General features: G+C 43.9%; 1 protein-coding gene across 3 annotated transcripts in view; it reads left to right on the top strand.

The window, feature by feature from the left end:
* Window positions 1-17,367, top strand: part of CUL9 (cullin 9) — a 1,917,728-nt gene that overhangs the window by 191,126 nt on the left and 1,709,235 nt on the right. For all 3 annotated transcript variants that reach the window (XM_069608881.1, XM_069608880.1, XM_069608879.1), the window contains exon 4: window positions 3,089-3,631. In XM_069608881.1, coding sequence (XP_069464982.1) covers window positions 3,089-3,631 — 543 coding nt within the window. The remainder of the gene's footprint in view (window positions 1-3,088; window positions 3,632-17,367) is intronic.

The following is a 17,367-nucleotide window of genomic DNA, read 5'->3' as shown; positions in this document are numbered from 1 at the left end:
TCCACTCACCGCCAGCAAGGTGCTAGGTATTCCGTTGTCGCAGCCCCAACGGGGCGCTCCGGTGTCAGCACAGTTCCCCGCTGGAGCCACGATGTGCAATAGTCTTTAGGAGCAGGGGCCAGGCACGGCTCAGACACTGTAAGCGATCGCGGCAGGTAGCCTTGATCAGACGGTCCACGCGGCGCAAGCCGTCTCGTCGGGGCTCGGTGGTCCTTGGTGGCAACTGTTCAACACAGGAACGGTCCGCAGCTTCAGTGGGCGCGGGTTGCTGATTTGAGGGTCCCTCACACCCTAAATTGGATTGGCAGTTAGTTGGGGGGCCTCAGCTAGCTGTAGCTTGGAGTTTACAGCGATTCTGCAGGATAGTATTTGCTCCCTGCGATATTGGCGGGCTTGGAGACTCAAGCCACCATCTTGGATCGTGTGCAACAGTCACCCCCCAATTTTTAGGGAGTATAAGTGGCCGATACTCCCCTTATTTGTATGGCTGAGTATCCCCTCTGTGCGTTTTAGGGTCCTGAAAAATGCAACCAACTTACCATAGACCATTTGATAGCAACATCTTTTGATTGAAGAGATACTAATTTTAAGAATGATGTTCTAGCAAAAAAGGTTGTTATGGAAATCGGTATGAAGAAGCTAAGGAACTTTATACACACTGAGATAATATAATAATAAAGTGATGAATACCTCTTCTGAATGCTTGGCTTTAATGTTATAAATAATTACTTGCTGATCTGAAATTCCGTAGCATGGCTAGCCCCATTCGATAGGTGGCATATCACCTCAAACTAGGGAAAGAAGTACAGCTATAGGGTACATTTAGTTTAAGGATGTATCCGTACTAAAAGGAGCAGACGGTTCAGGTGTGAAACCCTCGTAGATTGGAAAGACACATCTCTGTGGAATAGTATACCTGTTTCAGTAATATCTGTGCATCCTGCTGATGGCCAACTCTCAATCACCTTATCGGGGTCGATAAAATGAGAACTGTGGAATTTAGTAGGGATTGACTACTAAGCGTAGCACAATGTGACAACCGTACAGTGATAAAAAGTGCCATAAAACATTCCGATGTTTGCTGGCCCTGCTTTTACAATGAAAATCTCCTACACTCTGCAATACACCCTGTAGAAGCACAGTGCACTTGAATGGTGCAAAGACCAGATGCTCTACCTGAACTGGGAGCTCTCCGATGTGCTGCAGTTGTGTTTAGCGTTATTGTACTTGGTGCTGTGTCCTTTTTGAAGTATTTCATCTTCATGTGAACCTATATCAGGGGTACACATTTCAGGTTGCAAGCTAATTGCCAGATATAAAAAGTCTCATCCCCACAATTCTCCACATTCACCCAGGAGACGGTTGGTACTCCCCAAGAATTACTCATTATGAGCCAAGTGCTAGTGGGGAGTGGACATTTATTTTGACGCCTGCCTATGTGTTCTGTTGACTTCAATTTGGCTGGAGCTACCCTTCCCTCCATGTTCTGCATGTATACCGACAGCTGAACAACGCTCATTAGTGCATCGTTTGGTACACAGCAGGCTCTGAGTAGCAAATGCCTCTGTCATTCAGCAAGTCGGGACTGCATGTTTGAAGGTGCCCTGCTTTAGACCCATGTAGCAGTGTGTGGGGAGCCAACACCCTTTGTGAAGGATTTTCCTCATCTCCTCCCCTGACCCTCCTCCCTCCCCTAACAAGGGTCTCATGTCCAAGTGCAAAGTTGTATGACTAGATTTACTTGCTGTCTTTTTATCTGGGGTGTTCTGTCTCCTCAGCATGGTCTGTGGAGTCTTTTCTGTATATATATATACTCTTGCATAGCTTGCTCTGTCTTTTTATCTGAGGTGTTGTCTCCTTAGCATGTTCTGTTGGAGTCTTTTCTGTGTATGTACTCTTGTCTGCCTTACTCTTTTTATCTTGGGTGTTCTGTCTCCTTGGTATAGGCAGTTGTAGTCTTTGATGTATGTACTCTTGCTTGGCGTGCTATCCCATTTTTTTGGACTGGTTGGGTTTGACGTTTCCCTGCCCTCCGGAACCTAATTTCCTTAGAAGGTAATCTCCTCAAGACTGGTCCCAAGCCCAAGGTCATTCTCAGCTTGGTGTTTAGATTGGACTGTAATTCTTAAAGCTACCAAGATGCTTATTAAGGGTAACAGCGCGAAGTTAAAGGCTTCTATTCAAAAGCATAGAAAGAACAGCGGAACATGTAATATAACCCGAGTACAAATTATGGAAAGCAAGTTGCTTATATATTGTAATTTTTAAAAATGTTTTTAACAAAGTGCGTTCATGAACAAGTAGTGGGCATGACCTGATGGGTCTAATTGAGATTGAATAAAGGGATGACCTAACTATGCAATGCATGTGTTCATGACCTTAATTGTCTCTGAAAGACAAAATACCCAGAAACCTTTAGTCCTCCTGTAGTAAGACTGTCTGTTTGGAAGCCTTGTTCCAAAAGTAACTGAAAAAACTCTCCAACCCTTGTTCAACAGCCTTTGCATTAAGAACAACTGCTTGGTTGCTCAGCTACGCTTGGATTTTGTTTGCAGATTGACAAATTGGTTGGGGGTGTACGCTAAGCAGATCAGCCACCCTTTGATGGGGGAAAGACAATTCACACCACCCCTTTTCCCTTGCAGTTAACTGCTCTCTGTCTCTCCATATGTGGTTTCATCCTCCCGCCTATTTCGGCTCTCGGCAGGATATACAGATTTTCATGCCCTGTGCACTGCTGCCAGTGGACACGTTTAACCCCAGGGCATAAGTGCAAGTAAAGAAATGAGAGCCCGCTGCCTGGAGACATTTCTGTACACAGAAAATAACACTCAAGATAGGCTGCCGGTGCTCAAAACAATCTTGTATATGTCTTATGTGCAGTACTCTGAACGAATAAAGCAAACTGTTCCTCTGCATTAGTATAAACCTGCCACAGTTCAAACATCTTTAAAAGTAATGTGTTTCATAAAAGGGGATGTTGCCTTTCCTCACACCGGCTGCTGGTTGCCTCTGCAATCCTGTCTGGGTGTTGTTTGAGGGTTCTAGGCATGTTTGCTAGAAAACTAAATCTTTTTTTCTCTTCTAGATTCCAGGGAAGCTGCTTTTCTCCCTGGTGAAACGTTACCTGTGCGTTACCTCCTTGGTGGACAAACTGAACAGCAGCAGTGAAGAAGGAACAGAGCGCCATGATGGTTTGCTCAACTCCGGCCCTATGGGGGAACGGAGCCGTGTGCAACGGGAGTTTGAGTTCAGCATGGCCATGGCCAATCTCATATCCGAGCTGGTGCGGGTGATGGGATGGGACCGTGGGCAGCACATGGATTTCGGATGCCCTGGGGGTGAGGCACAACCAAGAATCATCCGTTCAATTTTTCAGCCCAAAATGCCTGGTTGTCCCAGCATTCAAATAGCGATGGAGCCCTCAACCCCGGTTGTGATCCCTCGCAAGAAGTCTTGCAAAGAGTTTAGCAGCCCTTCTGACTTTGCAAGTCGCAGCAGCTATGTCGATTATGTACAAGAGACCCTGAAGCCTGGTCTGGTTGTGCGAATGCTGGAGGACTACGATGAGGTCAGTGCTGGTGATGAAGGAGTGTTCCTTCAAAGCAACAACGGAATGCCTCCTGTGCAGGTCAGTAGATGAAGAACCGTCTTCCTTTTTGTTTTGAGGGAATATGTGGCAAGGTGGTTAAGCTGACTTCTGTGCATCAAGGAGACTGGTGTTCCAATCCCTGATTTAACACTACACCAGTTTTATGATCCTCTGCAATCCCCTCCCACCTCTCTGAGGGGTTTGCCCCGTTAGATTAAATACTTGTAATACATCTGTGTTCAGCCTAGATGCACCAGGAGGGAGGAGCTTCCGCTTGCTGTTGTGCAATTCAAGCTTGCTTGAGTGGGGCTTTTGGGATGTTTCTTTGAGTTCTGTTGCCACAATCAATTTGTTGCACACTGATATGGAAATTCCATTGCATGTGGGCAATTGCTAAAGGCATCACAGGTTAACATTTTGTTCCTCGGGTCTATTGCCAAAGGTACTCGGGCCGTTGACAGCAAGTTTTGCCATTTGAGTTTTCATGGAACTTTCATTGCAGGCTTTTCAGATTTGTAAAGAATGTGCAAGTTCAAAAATGAAGAAGTGAGTCATTGAATGGCAAGTAATCTCACTTTAAGTAATAGGAAGATAAGGTTTTGTTTTGCTATCAAGAGTATGTTAAAAAAAATGTATTTTAAGAAATAGGCACGCTGAAGCAGTACCTATGTATGCTGCAAATATAAAACCGATATCAGTTTCTATAGTGCATTACAGCATTGTAATACATGCTGTTTATTTTAAAGATGGCAGGTAGGGAAGCTTACAATTGTAATGCTGTAGAGGAATTGTTGAGACCTCTCAAACTTCAGCATTAAATGGTGTTGGGACATCATGGAAAAGCAGCGCAACAAAAGAGGTGATGGCTAGAAAGTTTGCAATTAATCTTAACCTCTGACATCGCTCAGGGCAACCCTCCAGACCACTGTTCCTCTGCCAAGCCATTACAGAAAGGGGAAAGACCATCTGCAAATCAGGCTTGGTCTCTCCCCAGAAGGGGCAGTCCAGCCCAAACTGTGTGGTCTCATCCCATCTGCACGAGTCTACAAGCATCCCCTACATGTTTTGTCCTCATTTGGAATCATCAGTGAGGTGTAGCTTGGGTCCTCTAGGCCCAGCAGGCACGGGACCTATGTCTGCCAATGGTTAAGATTAATTCTAAACATTCCACCCATACCCGCTTTTGTTTTGCTACATCCTGAAACACTAACTTGGGACTCAGGGACTCAGATACCGTATATCTCCTAATGAATCATGGCAGTGGATTCTTTGTTGTTACAGACCCCCTGGATCCTTTCTGACTGGTCTGGATGCCTATCTTGGAATGGAAGCATTATGCTTATGCTACTGAAATATGATTATATTGGGTGACCTTAATATTTGGTGTAATAAGCCTGATGACCTGAATTGTATCCATCTCAGACGTTTTGCATAATCTTCAGAGGCCACTGTCTGGCTCCTGTGATACTTAGTGGTAGAATTTTGCTCCATCAGAAAAATTTCCCCATCTCTTGGTCAGACCATTTTGTTTTGTGGTAACCTAAACTATCCAGCATTCCACGCATTACCTGGAAAACTAACGCACAACTTTTAAATTGTAAAAAACTTGATTTCATTACTACTGATCACCTACTAAATGATCCCACTCCCCCACCCCCTGCATTTAGACTCAAAATGTGCCAAACCTTACCAGACTTAAATGTCACGTTTACAAATAAAACGGTGATTCTATTGCCCCTCTAAAATGTTATGGAAAAACAAGAAACAAAAACAAAATCAATGGTATGATGACTCATTAAAAACACGCAAGAAAGACTATCGAAAAAATGAACGAATATGGTTAAAGACTAGAGACATTAATGACCGTCAGGAGGGAAATTCAGTGCTGAAAGCACATAAAAAAAGGAATAATATCAGCCAAATCTGTATGCTTATAGAAGCAGATCGACCTTGCAGAAAATAGACCCAAAATTTACTTGCAACCATAAGGAACTATTGCCCATATGTACTATCCCCAGTCTTCCCATGTCACTTAATCTGACAAATGAATCAAATGTTTTTTTTCTGGATGAAATAAATGTATCCAGACAAAAATTGACTTCCAGCAAGTTGACCAACAGGCCACCACACCAAACATGGAGATAACATCAGTAGCAGAATCAACTCTGCCCCGGTTTGCATTCTCTCCTGGCAATCTAGTGATAGTTTCTGATCTTATTGGCAAACTCAAGTCAACCAGTTTGAGCTATGACCCTATCCCAGCAGACCTGGCCAGACCACACACGTTCGCACCGAGTGGAACTTTTCTATCTGTGGTGGACTCACTAGACCAGGGAAAAAAATAAACATACCTCATAACACCATTAAAAAAATATATACTTTAGACCATAAACTGCTCTCAAATTATCGCCCAATTGCAGGCCTTTTATGGTCTGCAAGGATTCCTGAGAAAATGGTCACCATGCAACTCCGTAGCTTTTTAGAAAAGTATGATATCCTGAATGTGTACCAATCAAGATTCAGGCCAAGACACGTGAAACGGCACTTATTTCTGTCTGATGATATTTTGAGGACTTCTGACGAGGTTACATTAGTATGCTGGTCATTCTCGACCAATGGGCAGCCTTTGACACTGTTGACATCCTTATTTCCAGACTGTCTACGCTGGCTCGGGTGTCTGACTCCCACTGACATGGTTTATCTCCTTCTTAACTGATTGATCCCAGCAAGTTAAGTTGGGTCTGCACTTGTCTAACTCCTTAGCAGCCACGTTTTGTTTGCCCCAGGGTTCTTCTTTGTCCCCACTATTATTTAATCTGTATAGGCGTCCATTGTTGAGTATTGTATTTCATTTTGATCTGCAATATCATTCCTATGCCGACGACACACAAATCTATGTCCGATCAGTGGAAGCAATTGACCGGGTGTTATCTTGTGCAGACACAATAAAAAATGGGATGATGGGAAACAAACTACAGTTAAATCTTTCGAAAACAGAAGTTATTGTATTCGGCTCAAAGAAGAAACTAGCTAACATTATGCAGGCTATCTCATGTCCAGCACTTTTTGAAGTGCCAACAAAGTTAGCACTCAAGGTAAAGAACCTTGGCTGATTTGGCAGTCAAATCTTAACTGCAATCTGCAGGTCAATCAAACTGTTAAATCCGTCTACTTTCAACTTAAATTCTTGTAGCCTCTGCTACCACTTATTGCAGAGAGTGACTGTCAAGCGGTTGTTGGACCACTATATGGGCATCTAAAAACAAACACAGCGACTACAAGTTGCCCAGAATTCAGCTGTTGGGCTCATTTTCTCTTTGCCCAGGAAATCGTCCGTTTCCCAGTTTCGTAGGAGCCTCCACTGGCTCCCAGTACAGCAGAGGGTCCTATTTAAGACCCTTCGTCTGGTTTTTAGACGCATTCATGGCCTGGCTCCCACCTATCTTTCTTCAAAGATTGCAGTCTATCCCCCACATCAGTCACTTCGATCTCTGTGACAATGTCTTTTGGTGGTTCCATCTTCTAGGTCCATCTGTTGGGGAGATAGATGTTTCTCCTCTGTAGGCCCGCGGACCTGGAATATGTTGCCAACTGACCTGTGAAAAATCAATTTTCTCAGTATCTTTAGGAAAGGGCTTAAAATATACCTTTTTGAATAATGTGTCTGATGTGTCTTCGCTCTCGGTTCAACTACTTTTATCACCTGCGCCTAGAGGCACACTCTGCATATGCGCTATACAAGTTCACAAATAATGGGAAAGCACCAGTGAAAAACCTTGGTTGTGCACTTGGACTCTGGTAGTATTTTCTTGAATATTCTGACAGAACTAAGTAGGTTTAAAAAAACAAAAAAAAATACATATATATAATGTGCCTCACCAATAATGTGTTCCCATTTGACAACAATTTCTATAACCAGCAGAGAGGGACTGCTATGGGCACATGTTTTGCTCCATCTTACGCTAACCTGACAATGGGGTGGTGGGAGAAGTTTTATGTATGGACAGAATGTAACCACCGATTTACCGATAAAGTGATTTTATGGCTCAGGTTCATTGATGACCTCTTTATCCTCCTGGAAAGGTGAAGAAAAGGACTGGCTTGAATTTGTAAGCATACTTAATGTCAATAATTTAAACATACAATTCACCGAAACCCGTAGTCGGCAAGAAATAATTTTTTTGGATGTCTTAGTTAAGACCAATCAACAAGAAATTATAACCGAACTATATCGAAAGCCTACGAGCTCAAACATGCCATTATTTGCCACAAGTAACCATCTCACATCTCTGAAGTGGAGTATTCCATACGGTGAATTTGTGAGAATAAGACGAAATTGCAGCACAGTTGAAAGCTTTGATAAAGAATGCAAAAAAACAGCAGCGAAATTCCTAAAACAAAGATACCCCAAAGCAGTCTTAGAGAGCTTATACCAAAGCCCGCAACTTAAACCGAAGAACTTTACTTTTAATGAATAAATCAACAGTAGATGAAGAACAAGATGATGCAATAAGACTTATTCTGACATTTGGAACACATGCCGATGTTATAAGAAAAATATTACATCGACATTGGCATGTTTTACAATCTGACGAAGCTCTAGCACCAATCCTAAAGGAAAAAGTCAATATAACCTTTAGAAAATCTACATCCATTAAAGACTCACTGGTGAGCAGTTTTCTGTTGACTGTTAACGAAAGTCAAAATACCCCCACGTGGCTGCACAAAAACATCTATGGATTTTTTAAATGCTCGAAATGCAAGGCATGTAAATTTGCCCAAAATAAAACAAACTACATACATCCTATTACTAAACATCTTGTGGAATTGGGCAGTCATATTACATGCAACACTGAATTTGTGGTCTATGCTCTCCTATGCTCGTGCAACCGCTGGTATATTGGCAGCACCATCGGTAAATTAAAACTTCGAATCTTGCAACATATGAGAGCAATAAAAAACTGTGACCCCTCCTATCCTATGGCAGTCCACTTTAAAGATACACATGAAAGTAAATTGGACAGCTTAAGATGTTTTGGCTTGCATCATGTCCGAGCAAATCCCCGTGGGGGAAACGGAGAACTAGCACTACGGCAAGTGGAGACTAGATTCATCTTAGATATTGAATCTGAAAAACCTAAAGGCCATAATCTTGACGAATAATTGTACACATACTTAGGAACCTGAGAACTTGGTTTATTTAAAACCACTGTTTTTTGTATTATACTTCTTGTCCTGTGTAAATAATTTGGGTCATTAATATGCATGAACTTCAGTCAAATTTTATCTGATAGTCTGCATATTTATAAGCACTGCAGAAAACTAAGTTTGCTGGTATGAGGGTTTTATTTTACTTTTTATATCTTATAATAGATTTTTAACATTTTTTTTGAAAAGTGCCTGTTTGTGGTCATATGAATGTTCTATTAATGGTGTTTTTACACATTTGTGGTTTTATTTATTCTAAAATTCTATTCCGTGGTGGTCCCAGTACAAAGTTAATGAGAATGATTTTAAGGGGGAGCTAATTTTACTACCTTTATTTTAATATCGAAAGTGTAGCTCTGATTCATGTTTATATAGATGTTATTTTTACTTGTAGATAATACCTGCACTATGCACTTTATTGATCTATTATTAGTGAGATTACATTTGCACTAAGCACTTTATGAATCCATCCTGAGCTAGATTTTTATATAAAAAACTGCTCTTTAAAATGGCCATGCGTAACGAAGCACTATGCACTTTTTGACTCGCTATATACCTTATGCACTTTGTGACCTGCTTACAATCTATTAGCACTATGCACTGTATTGTAATAGGTTTAGACAATTGTCTTGTCCATTAAGGTCAACATGCCATTTGATTGTAAAAAAACTCCTGCTATTTTAGCATTGGCATTCAGGTTTTACATCATGGTTTCATCAGTTTTGGCAAAGGTATATTAGCAGTTCAGCATACAAAAAAGTATTTGCAATAGCCGCTACAAAATGGCAACCATGTTTACCAACCTTAAGGTACTGAGTACGGGCAGTAATAAAAACTGGAAAGGGACCACCACAGTTTGTTGAACCATAGAGTTGGGAATTAGTGGGGATATATACACAATGTCTTCGAGCACTCACTTGTACGTGAACAAGCAGCAAGCAGGCTGTGAAACGCGTTGTACCGTGTCTTTTTTTCTATTTTGGCTGATGCCGCAATAAAACTGGATTTTGGAAGAAAAACCCATTGTCTTTTGTGCCTAATCAAGGACGAAGTTTTACTCTGGCGAGTATTCCACTGCTCGGAGTGCTATCCTCCTTGGGGAAAAGAAGGAATCCTCTTTTTCCCTTTTTTGACATATATATATATATATATATATATAAAACTTATATTTCATTGAGGTTTTACATAATCACATACCAAAACAATAATCACCAATTCTCAACATTTAAATAGAGATTTCAGGCTAGTAGATCTCAATGGCAAGTTAACCAGGCATCTGTAAATGAAACCATAGTCCAAATTCGTATTGGCATTAAATCGTTCTGTTGCACCACCACAATGTTCCCTAGTCAACCCTCACCCCGCCAGCGGCATGAAGGGGGATAAGGGAGATGCTCTGTGCAGCTCATCCCCACACCCCTGTAGTGCACATCCCACCCCCATTTGCGTATTGCTGGTTCTCGTTCCTCTCCAAAAGATCACATATAAATGTTGACCAATGTTGTCAACATTTCCATTGTTTACATTTCTCTCAATATCGGGAGCCAATCTCCTTTGTCAGGCATCCGCAAGCTCTTCCATTTCTGTGCTAACCCCACCCTCCCTGCTCTGAAGATAGCTTGCCATATTCTGGGATATCTGTATATGTCAGTACCTTTTGGAGGGAGCTTGTTAGGGAGAATTCTCTGTTTAGGCTGAATTTCCTAACCTAGTGAGTCCCCCAGCAGCTTTGCTGGATTTTTGGGGTTTATTTTTTCTCCTGCCAAGAGTGAGACTCTTTTACCCTCACTCTTGGACATGACTTGAGAGTGTTCCTGTGACTTGCTATGTGCTTATGGGCTAGGGGGTATTTTTTCCCCATAGGCTATCATTGGTTTTTGAATGTGTGTTACACAGCACCCTCAGTGCAGTAACACAGGGGTGTCCTAGAGACCCCCACACATAGACTCCACACCCTGGGACTGACTACTGTCTCCCTGGGTCTGTAAAGTCACCATTGACTTTACTAGTCTTAACTTAGGAACTTAACCAGTACAAACCATCTTACTGTGGAAGTACTGGTAGGGGCAATTAGATTGCCCCTGGGTCTGTTGTCGAGGGGGTACTGTCCCGTCCCCCCTCGCCGAGTTCTGGCTGGTGGCAGTGGATACCACGGAAATATTCCACCGGAATATTTCCCAATGGGATTTCCCATTGTTTTTAATGCACCACTTTTTGGTGCAATGTTAAAGATGCCGCCAGTTTATTTATTTAATATAAATTCACCGGTTGGGATTTTTTCCAGAACTCGCCGCCAAAATGGCGTCTAGGTTCACTTCAGTAACCCTGAACCCGAGTCGAGCCTTTGTTCCACTTTTGGCGGGCTTCTGCACAGAAGCCCTCCACAGTGGTGCCATTCTGTCTGGGTACCACAGGGGGTGTGGGAGGGGGTTTAGGCACCCTGGACTGAGTTGCCTTGCCAACTCATGTCGCACTCCGGTGTGATTGGCCCAAGTGGTGAGCCACCCCGCTCACCACTTAGCATGTTTGAGTGACAGCTAGGCTGTATGAATGGAGGTTTGCTGCATAAAAGCAGGGTTTTTGGGACTGGTTCTTCAGAAGTCGCCACAGGACCTAAGAAGCCGAAGAGGGAGAAGCCGAGCCGACCTGCCAAGACGACACCACCGGTGGAGCCCTGCGGAACTGTCTCACCACTTTTTCCGACGACAGAGGAGATCTCCCGCCGGAGAGTCTCCTTCCCTTAACTGGTGGGGACAACCAGTTGCTGCCTTCTTTTCGCCGTCCCGAAGCATCTCGTGGCCGCCTTGCCTGTGCCAAGCACCCCGGCAACCGGGATACCACTTTTTACCTCAACCGCGAAAGAGGGGTAAAATCCTTTGTGACCGGAAAACTCCACGGCTGGTCTCATCCCTGGTAGTGCAACGACCTTCAGCTTTCCTCCACGTCGAGATCACCTCTTCCTCGGGGCGACTTGCACCCACTACCAGGAACAACTACCACCGCTGGAGGATCCTTTCCACTTTTAAAGGTACTGTGTTCCGCCCGGCTTCTCTTGCCACCGATTGTACGGGGTAGATTTAGCCCTCGGCTCTCGAACCTGGGTAAGCCTGGGAGACTCTAACTAAACTTTTTCTAAATTCAGTAAAACCTTTTCTACTCACCTGCAAAGCCTTGTGACATTGTGTGATCTTGGGCATATTTTCGCCTGGCTCTCTCTAAAGCGGGCCACGAACCAATTCTCCTTGTTCCACAATTGACTGCCTTTTGTAACCTTATGTGAAAAGTGTTTTACCTTGCTGCTTTCATTACTTCTGTTTTTTCCCTCCCTTTTCTAATAACTTGTTGGAGTGCCATCTGACGTTAAGCGCTCACCGCTGTTTGGAAATATGTGGTGTTAACTTAGACTTGTCCAACAAATGACTAGGGATGTACATATAAGTAATAGTGACTGTGTTTTGACTTACTTACCTTTTTCTGTGCTAGTGTAATTTATGAATGTGCCTTTAAAATAAATAAGTATATACTTTTACACCTAGCTCTGGTCAGTGTTTGCTTGAACTACTGTACCTCTGTACCTATCCTGTATCCTCTATATACTGCCTAACTCTTCTTTAGGGGAGTCTGACTGCTCAGCCACAGCTACCACAGTGAATCTGTGTGGTACAGACTGCTACCAAGTGGGTTTACTGCCAACACCTGTAGTCTTAAATCTTTTGCAGTGGTCCCAGAGGGAACTGCACAGGTTTCTGCTTAACAGAGCTCTAGCAGCATTTTGAGAGGATTCAATGATATATGATATGTCGTTTATAACGCGCATGTAGACATGTGTTTCTAGGTGCGACAAGACAAAGGAGGGTACGGTGGGAGGACAAGACAAATGATCTTACTAGGTCTTGTGTCATCTGAACTCTCATCTATAACCTCAGTCACCCATCCCAGCAGTTCCCTCCAGTATTGTTGTACTTGTGGACACTGCCACCACATATGTGCTCGGGATCCCACCTGACCACATCCCCTCGGACAGAGCAGTCTGGGCTTGTTCGTTGAGGTTTGTTCTAAAATAGTTTGTTGCGCTCTTGTGTGTTGGTTTTTGAGAAAGCTGTTGTCAAGTCTGTTTCAGGGTAACCTCTAACTTGGAGTTTGTTGTGTAGTTTCTGCAGTTGTACCTCACGTTCTTCTGGGTCGCTGACGATCCGCTTTATCCTCAACATTTGCCCATATGGGAGGTTTCATAAAATGTTGGGAGGGTGAAAGCTGATTCGGTGGAGTAAATTGTTGCAATCAGTTCTTTTTGTATATAGAGTTGTGGTGATTTTAAGACCATTGATGATGGTCTGTTCATCAAGATAGTGTACATTGGGATTTCCGATTTCCATAGTAAATTGGATACGTGTATCTATGCTGTTCAGATAGATCAAAAACATTTCCAACTCTTCCTTGCTTCCCTTCCACACACCAAAAATATCGTCTATGTAGCGCCCCTATTTTTTTAGAAACTTACTCCAGTGTTGGTTTTCGATAACATGTGTGGTCTCGAAGCAATGCGTGAAACTATTTGCATAGACAGGCGCCATAGTGGCACCCATCGCCGTTCCTGAAGTTTGCAGGTAATAGGTCTTATTATACTCAAAACATGAATTCATGGAGATGAAATTCAGTAGTATCATCAAGAACTCTTTTGTTTGCTCCTATTGCTTCCGCTTGAAAAAGTAATCTTTCTACTGCTTCCTGTCCCAAGTTGTGAGGGATGCTAGTGTATAGACTATTGACGTCTATAGTAAATAGTATGTCGTTTTCTGACAATTCGATTTCATGAAGAATTTGGAGAAAATGTGTCATATCCTTGACATAGGTAGAGGTTTTTTGCACTATAGGTTGGAGAAAGTAGTCTATATAAGTGCAAAGGGGCTGCCGAATGCTCTGTTACGGCTACGATGGGCCTGCCGGAGAATTATCCAATCTCTTACATATCTTTGGTAGCGTGTATAGATGCGGCATCTGGGCATGTGGTGTAAGTAAGTAGGATCTGGTTTTAGCTGTGATCCACTCTCTTTCCAGAGCTGTGTCCATTATGGCTTCCAAGTCTTTTCTTATTTCCATGGTCGGATCTTGAGTTAGTTGAGCGTATGTATCGTGGTCTGATAGTTGGCGTAAACATTCTTGATGGTATTGTTCAGTGTATCACAATAGCACCACCTTTATCTGCTGGTGGATTGTTATAGAGTTGCCTGTGAATATATTTTTTATTTGTGAGAGTTATCCTCTGCTGACGTTCTGTCTCTTGGGTGGCTTGAATTCTATTTTTTTCAGATCGCTCAAAACCATTTTATGAAATATTTCGATTGATGGTATGTTTATCGGTCCACAAAAAGTACTTTTGGGCTTAAATTCTATGTACTCCTCAGGTTCTTTATTGGTTTCTGTAGTTGGTGGTAATTCTGCAAAGAATGTCTTCAACTTGAGTTTACGAACCAACTTATATAGCTCTACTTGGGTGTTGAACCTGTTTGTGCTATATGTGGGTACACATTTTAAGCCTTTTTTAAGTGTTTTGATTTCCTGCATGGATGGTGCCCTTTCCGAAAGATTCACCACTAATTCCGATTAGTTGTTGCCAGCGCAGATCTTCAGCTGCGTCAGGCGAATACTGAAGTCATTCTGGCGTCTGCCGACCTCAAGCTGTGGAGAGAGCTGTCAGAGTTCCAAGATTGCATTCCACAGGACAGGCGAGAAGATTTGAAAGGGGGCCTATCTGATGCCAGGGTTCTGGCTCAGGACCTGCTTAAAGCTGTGGCACATCATATGACCACGTCCACCCGGAGCGTTAAGATCGGGATCGATATTTCTCATTAGGCGTGGCTTCATGCTACAAAGTTCTCATAGGAGGTTCAAGACAAAGTCCTCAACCTTCCCTTTGAGGGGTAAGAGCTTTTCCACTCCACCACTGACGAGGAACTCAACAAGACAAAAGCAAGCACATTGACTGCTAAATCTTTGTCAGTCTTAGCAAAGCAGACTCCAGCTAAAGCAGCCTATACACAAAGGTCGGGAACCCAAACAAGATCCTTTTTGTGTTTCAGAGGCTTCCAGGAGCGCTGAGTGCGCCGAGCAGAGGACACCTCTGGTGGACCTCGACACAAACGGCAGAAACAAGGCAGCCTCCTCATCTGCAGAGGGAGCTCTCGCCCTGATAAACCATCAAAATTATGCTTTCCATCGGTCCCACGAGACTTGGGTGGGATGACGTATATTGTCTCATCTGGAGGCGTGGAAGACCGTAACAGGAGACCGATGGGTTTTGTCCGTCACCCGAGCAGGCTTTCGGCTTTCCCTTACTCATACCACACATTCTCACCCTCCTCTTCAGCAGACTGGGTCTTCTTCCAATCGGAGCCGAGGTACAAAAACTCCTGACCTTCAGGGAAGTGGAGCGTGTTCCCTTAAGGGTGCAAGGGAAAGGCTTTTAATCCCATCTGTTTAAACCCAAACCCAACCAGGCTGGCCCGCGCACCATATTAGACCTCTCCAGCTCCAACCTTTTCCTTCCCCCAAGAAGAATTCAAGATGATCACGTCCAGGCAGATAAGGTCCTCTCTCCGGAAATGTGACTGGATTAGTGTGGTAGATCCCCAGGGCGCTTATATGCACATCTTAATTTGGGCCCCACATTGGAAATACCTTTTGGCTTTCCGTGGGAACATAACATTTCCAATATCGAGCTCTACCGTTTGGTCTCAGCTCAGCACTGCAAGTCTTCACGAAGGTGATGGGCGATCATCACTGCATTCCTCAGGCTTCAGGGAGTTCATGTCTGTCCATATTTAGGTGATTGGCTTCTGTGGAGTCCTTGTCTCCAGACTGCAGCAATCAATCTTCAGTCTCTTCTCCAGCTCCTTTTTCAACTGGGGCTGCTGGTAAACGGGCAGAAATCATCTTTGACGATGGCTCAGGACCTGATATTCCAATGTTTCCGTTGGGATACCTTCCAGTGTCAGAGTTTTGCTAACAGGGACAGGATTGCGGATTCGTCAGCCATGTGCCATCTTTTTCTAAGCTCCTCCCACAAGTCAGTCTGGTGGTTCCAAAGACTCTTCTAGCTGTGCCTCTTGCAAGACTAAAAAATGTGGCGCACACAGCTAGCGCTTCAGAACTGTTGGTCTCAAGCTTTAGACCCTGACTCCAAAAGGATATCGATCCCATCTTCCATGAGGTTGGATCTTCAGTGGTGGGCAACCTCCAACAACCTCTGTGGGAACCTCCTTCCAGGATCCTTCAGCGCAGGTCACGGTCACAACAGATTCCTCCCTTCTGGGTTGGGGGCTACGTTGAGTCATCTGGAAGTCTACGATCTGTGGACACCCTAAAACAGGATGTCTCATATCAACTACCTGGAACGCTTAGCAGTTTTCCTGCCATTGGAAGCTTTCCAGACTTACATCATCAACAAGGTAGTGCACATTTCTGTGGCTATGTTCTACGAGGACAAACAATGGGGAGCATCAGGGCTCCTCCTCTGGTGGTTTTGGCCGTCCAAATGGGCATTCCAGCACAATGTCTGGTTACAAGCCGTGCACATTCCGGAATGGAACAATGTTGCAGTGGAATCCAAGAGCCGCCAGTCTATGGAAAACCACGAGTGGGAAATGATCAGTGAGGTTCTTGCCAAACTTTTCCAGCTATGTGGTATGCCAACTGTGGACCTCGTAGCGACTGCAACCAACAAAAAACTGCCATGCTATGCCTCCAGGTATGGCCTCGGAGCATCTTCCTTGGTGGTTGCGCTCGAGATGCCGTTTGACCGCAAGAAGGCTAATGCCTTCCCTCCTCTGCTGTTGATTCATCGATCACTCTGGAAGCTCAGGAGTGCCTCATAGCTCCTTGGTGGGCAGCCAGGTTCTGGTTCTCGGAGCTTCAGCACCTATCAATATGCAACCCAATCGGGTTACCGCAGATCCCCTGTGTTCTGCACCAGAGATATCAGATGTGACACCCCTCCCCACAATCCTTCCACTTGGCGGCCTGGAACTTGAGTTCAAGTCCTTAGCGCAGTTTAACCTTTCAGAGGATAATCTGCGCATAATCCAGGCGGTACGTAAGCCTTCTACAAGACTGCAGTACAAAAGTAAATGGCTTTGTTTTTGTCATTGGTATTCTGCCAACCAGCTTGTTCCTCGACATTCTTTCACTGACTGTGCTGTCATCAAATCGGACCTTGCGGCCTCTGGCATCCACGTCCTATCATGTAGAATTTTTTTTTAACTTTTTTTTTATTAAATTGACAGCTTACCAGAAAAAACGGAGGTAGCCACACGGCGCCAGCATTAAAATACAAGCAATACACATATCAAGCAATACATATTGGGCAGATTGAAGCGACAACCAGAATAGGCAATATACAAAGTATTAATAGCTAAACCAAGGATTACGCATCTACAGGGAGCCTTCGGGAGAGGAAGGTGTAGAATTTGATGGTGAGGCCATGGCGGTCATATAATCTCGGAATCTGTGCCAAATGTCCCTCGGTCTGGAATGTGAATGTTGCATTGCGTTCCAGGCCTGGTCGGTAT

The sequence above is a fragment of the Ambystoma mexicanum genome, chromosome 4q, assembly GCF_040938575.1.
Source record: "Ambystoma mexicanum isolate Mex_15411 chromosome 4q, UKY_AmexF1_1, whole genome shotgun sequence".
In the NCBI taxonomy this organism is placed as follows: domain Eukaryota; kingdom Metazoa; phylum Chordata; class Amphibia; order Caudata; family Ambystomatidae; genus Ambystoma; species Ambystoma mexicanum.
This window is presented reverse-complemented; position numbering and strand designations above follow the sequence as displayed.